Below are 5,503 nucleotides of genomic sequence, written 5' to 3' on the forward strand. Positions count from 1 at the left end.
TGTGTGTGAGTGGCTTTTTATTCATAAGTATGAGTTTGTACAGTAAGCAGTTATTCCTTCAACATTCACTAAGCATTTAGTACTAGGGACGATGAAGGACACTGGATCTCCATGACCTGGTCAGTTTCCTCAGGATGTTCACAGGCCAGAAAAGGCAGAGACAGCATCATGCAGGAGTGGACCGGTAACTCCATGGGCATGGCGTGAGCTATAGGTGGGGCTCTGAACTGACTGACTCCACTGCGTGAAACAGGAAAGCCTCATGAAAAGGGAGACATTTGCCATGGGTCTTAAAGGATGAGTGTGAGCTTGTCAGATGAAGCGAGCAAGGACATTCTCAGCAGTAAAGAGGTATAAAGACACAGTGTGGTGCAGAAATGGCAAGTATTAACTTGAACCATATTAGATTGCAGGTGTTCGGCCATCTTTGATACATAAAATGGCAGATTCACACAGTTGGACCTCATAGTTCAGCATGTCTGCCTCAGTGGTCGGTGGGAATAAAAAGTGCAAAAGGAATAATAAGGACTAAAAGTAGGCCAGAAAGTAGAGTGGGGCCCGACTGTGGCCTTCCTCACAGTTCAACGGCGAGGAGTTTGAACCTGATACTGTGGACAACAGGGAACTGTGGGAGGTTTTAAAAGAGGTGGAATCTGAATCTCGTTTTCTTCTCTGAAAGTGTGGATAATAGTATGCTCTATCCCATAAAGTTGTTTTGAAGATGAGATAACCCATCCTGACGCATGGCATGAAGTTAAACGATATGAAATAAGTGCTCGAAAATATTGTTAAAATGAACTAGGCTATGTCTTTGTTCTGCCAGGATACCTATGTACCTGAGGTACGCAAACGAGGAATAACAGTGAAAAACAAGTATCCTGTTAAGATATTCTGAATAACAGTAAAAGCTACCATTTATTGAACACTACTGGGCCAAATGTATTAAGGGCGTGCCGTTCCTGATCTTAGGAGAGGGGATATACCCACCGAACTTAACAAATCCCTCCCCTGAGCTGCCTAATAGTGCCTCCCTCAAAACAAGAGCTCCTCCAGGCATTCAGTTAGCAAATGCTTTGAGTTCTCACAATATGCCTAAACAAGAGTGGTTCCGGCAGTGTAGATGGAGAGGAACATGTGATTGGAGGAGTCAGAAGGCACTGGAGGTTAAGTACACTGGGAGCATGTATGCCTTTTCCAGTAGTGCATTGCCTACAAGAAGCAAGAGAAATGTGATGGAGGCTGGAAGTGTAGGGTGGTGTTTTGTTTTGTCTTTTTCGTCGGGAGATGCCAACATACGTGTAAGCCGTAAGGAATGAACCTGTGGCCAGGGAAAACAGACGAGGCAGAGAGGGGATTAACTGCAGGAGCCAAGATCAAGTCGGCAGAGAGGCACGGATCCAGAGCTTGGGAGGAGCTGGCTTCAAATATGAGGATTAATTGGGTCCTCCGGGTCTTACACTAAATCACTGGTTGGGGGTCATACAACAGGAGGTTAAAGAAAAATGTAGTTCTCTACGTGGAGCATTCGTGGCTAACACCCTACCTTACACTCCCCTAAAAAGGCCTTTGCACATGCGTAGTGCACGCACGTCCCGTCGACTCGGGCGCTCTCGCGAGAAGAGCCGTGCAGGCCGGAAATATGGCGCCTCCCAGCCCCCGAGAATCCAAGGCCCCGTCGGCAACGAGCGCGGCCAAGTCCGACGAAGAGATGGTGCTGCCGGGATTTCCGGACGCAGACAGCTTCGTGAAGGTGAGTTCCCGGGGCCTCCGGGACACCGGGAGCAGCCCGCGATCGGCCGGAAGCGGGCCCAGGACCTCTTGGCAGCCGCCCGCCCGGCCGCGCGCGCACCGCTCAGGAGCCCCGGGGTTGGGGTCGAGGCGCAGTTGCCCGCGCCGGTCGCAGTCTCACTTCATCCTCCGGGGGCGGGGCCTCGCACGCGGGCACTGAGGGTCGCCCCGCATCCCAGGACCCTCCTCGTTCCCCGAGTTGAGCCCATGCAGCCCTTAGTGTGGAGAGCCCTCTCCACACTAGGAAGGGCTTCTTTGTCGCGTTGATGCCCCAGCACTCGCGACCTCAACCCCTGCGCAGGCCTGAACCACCCAACCAAGTGCGGAGGGGCTCGCTCGGCTCCTTTATGTTTCCCATCCCTGCCTGCATCTTCCCCTCCCGCGGCCGAGATGGCGCCTCTTGCCTCTCCCGTAGTGTTCTACATAATCCCCCAAACTGGGTTTTAATGTCACCTGTTAAAGCTGCTACCGAATCTCCTTCCTGTAGGTACCATAGAACGTTTATCAATGCCACGTCTAAGGAACACAGGGTTCATTTAAATTTTTTGTGTAGCTTAGCTTCAATATATAGAAACATAAAACTAAGTTTAAACACCTCATGCATACCTCTTAAAAACCGTGAAACTAAAATAGCTTGTAATTTTGCACTACATATTCCCAAAATTCCACTCATATATCTAATTTATTATTTGCAGATGCTATTATTAATTTATTTGTCTCTGAATAGTTTCTCGACCACTAGCCATGGTCCTGATTGGGTGCGTTCATGCTACAAGCTACCAAGTACCCCACCATAACTCAAATTCCCACCTCCTTTCTCTTTTCTTGGAAAACTTCTATTACACAACTCACAGTGAAGTCATTTGGCTTTCACATGACCAACCATCTAGGACAGCCACTTCAGATTTTTTTCTCATTACCACATAACAATTAAAATAGAGGGCTGCTTGACACTGACCAAACCATAAACATAAGTCCAGTTGTGGGCGGTAGGCGTTATCAGTTGGTCAGCCAAAGGATCTAGAATATTCTTATATTGTTTTTAGGTGATGCTCACCCAAATGAAAACACAAAATAAATTCCTGTAGAAAACTCATGGATCTGAAGTTGAGTAGTAATAATAATAGCACTTATGTGTCGAGCACTATCCAAAGTGATTTATTAGCTCATTTAATCCTCTCGACAACTCTGTAGGGTTGGCACTTTTATAATGCTGTTTTTCAGAGAAGGAAACTAAGGTCCAAGTAAATGAAATAACTTGCCCAAGATCACAGTTAATAGGTAGCAGAGCCAAGATTCAAACCCAGGCTGTTTGAATATTAGTCGTTTTATATATGTATTTGTTCTTCCTCTCCTCACTCTCCCAAGTAAGCTCCAGAACGTGGTTTCATGTTTACCATTGTATGCTCAGAACCTGGGCTAAAATTGGCACTAAATGAATATTTGTGAGATTGGATATCTTCATTATCTAGTAGATGTTGAAAAAAATAGTTGCTGAATGAATGAGGAATACATGTTCAAAACATGCTCGTTTTCTGGTTTTGACAGTTTGCTCTTGGGTCAGTGGTGGCAGTCACCAAGGCATCTGGGGGCCTACCACAGTTTGGCGACGAGTATGATTTTTATCGAAGTTTTCCTGGCTTCCAGGCATTTTGTGAAACACAGGGAGATAGGTTGCTTCAGTGGTAAGTACTATATATTGTTTTCTAATGTTGAAAGAAATAAATATAAAGAAGTAGATAATGTTTCCTGAAATTTGTTTTTTCTTACCATAATTTTCTGTGCTATAAAGGGCTATGGAATATAAAAATGAGACAATGGATTTTCATTAGAGAAACATTACTTGGTAAATTTTGAGTTTAACTTTTAAAATATATTGACTCTTATACCTATAGATAATGAATCTTTTTGAATTAATATAGGACTTGAAAACCTAGTCCAAGATTCTCTCATACAACTTGTGGAGTCACGAATATTAGCTTTCTGATAAGTGTATTAGGACAGACAGTACACAAACTTGGATTTTGTTTAGCTGTTCCAGGACAGAATTAGGGAATGTTTTAGATTTCATGTTAAAACAATGAATGCAAAGTACATTGTTTACATAGTATTATATATTTTTTAGAATTTGAAGGAAGCTTTGAGGTAATTTTTTTCACTCCTTCAATTAACAGATGAGCCTTAGCGAGATTTAGTGAATTGCCCAAGGCCACTCAATGATTTTGGCCGGAAGGGTCCACGTTTTATTAGTTTGATCATAAAGTATTGCAGAGTCTTAGCCAAGCCTTTCGAGCCTTCTCCCAGATTGTAAACAAATGAATCAAAGTATACAAACTAATGCTGGTTTTCCTGTCCTTAGCATGAGTAGGGTGATGCAATACCATGGGTGTCGAAGCAACATTAAGGATCGAAAGAAAGTGACCGAATTGGAGGACAAGTTTGATTTGCTAGTTGATACCAATGACGTTATTCTGGAAAGAGTGGTGAGTACTTCACCTTCCTCTTAAGATAGCTAACAAAGGAAGAGCTTTTGTATTATTAAAATATGAAAAAGAAACCCAAGTACCTTAGGAAATGAAAGGACAGTTTTATGTTTCTTACATGTAACACATTCCTCTCTTCTGATAGTTGGCTTCTTTTTCCCCAGATAACACAGTTATCTTCAGCTATATCATTTGAAAATATCACTGCCTAGTGGAATCCAATTTTTTAAAATACCTATTATAAATCTGCCTGCAAGAGAAGAGGCTTCTGAATACAGAGCCCAACCAAAATTTAGTCAGCGTTTACTATTATTCACAATCTGCTAAACAACCCAGCTCTCACGTAGACCATTCCATCTGGCTTACTGTCCTATTTATGCCTAATTCTGCAGCAGAACAGTATTTACAGACATACAGTGAGGTCGTCCAAAACAAACTCAACCGTGTGTCAGTTCTGCAGGTATTTAAATCATGCCCTCCTGTCCCATGAAGTCATCTCTTGCAAGTCTGAATGCCCACAGATCTTTTAGTGATTTCTTCTATTTTATGATTTCAAGGCCTGCCATGCTGCTGTTTGTCACCTGGGTGCACTTCTGTTAGTTGTGCCCAAACTGATACTCCACATCTACTTCTACATTCCAGAGCAGATCAGGGCACCCTTCGTTCTCGATCTCAATGCCATCCTTCTATGTTTAATACATGTAGTCTAGGGTCTTTTTAATTTTGTTGAGCAACATCACACTGTTAAATCAGTTTCGAATTTTCAGCCCAATTCAGAAGTATAAAGAGAGTTGAATAAAGATTAGGAGTAGCTGATAACTTCCCTATCTTTTATTATCCACTCTTATGTATCCTCGCATATAATTCTCTGAAAATATTTCTTTAAAATTGTAGATAATTAACTTTGTTAACCTTGAAAGGAAGATACTAAACTAATATCTCTTCCACTCTTAGGGTATTTTACTGGATGAAGCATCAGGCGTGAATAAGAATCAGCAGCCTGTCCTTCCTGCAGGATTGCAGGTCCCCAAAACAATAGTATCCAGTTGGAACCGTAAGGTGAGAGCTCCTTTTTAGATTCACTAGACCAGGGGTCCCCAACCCCCAGGCCATGGACCAATACCAGTCCGTGGCCTGTTAGGAACTGGGCCACACAGCAGGAAGTGAGCAGCAGGCCATTGCGAGAAGCTTCATCTGTATCTGCAGCTGCTCCCCAGCACTAGCATCACCCC

General features: G+C 43.5%; 1 protein-coding gene across 2 annotated transcripts in view; it reads left to right on the forward strand.

Moving 5' to 3' along the window:
• Positions 1–1,591: 1,591 nt before the first annotated feature.
• The window catches only part of EXOSC10 (exosome component 10), a 21,822-nt gene continuing 17,910 nt past the window's right edge, over positions 1,592–5,503 (forward strand). For both annotated transcript variants that reach the window (XM_011363562.2, XM_011363563.2), the window contains exons 1-4: positions 1,592–1,750; positions 3,337–3,473; positions 4,148–4,271; positions 5,226–5,330. In XM_011363562.2, coding sequence (XP_011361864.1) covers positions 1,640–1,750; positions 3,337–3,473; positions 4,148–4,271; positions 5,226–5,330 — 477 coding nt within the window. In that variant the 5' untranslated portion in view covers positions 1,592–1,639. The remainder of the gene's footprint in view (positions 1,751–3,336; positions 3,474–4,147; positions 4,272–5,225; positions 5,331–5,503) is intronic.

The sequence above is a fragment of the Pteropus vampyrus genome, unplaced genomic scaffold (assembly GCF_000151845.1).
Source record: "Pteropus vampyrus isolate Shadow unplaced genomic scaffold, Pvam_2.0 Scaffold86, whole genome shotgun sequence".
NCBI classification, from domain to species: domain Eukaryota; kingdom Metazoa; phylum Chordata; class Mammalia; order Chiroptera; family Pteropodidae; genus Pteropus; species Pteropus vampyrus.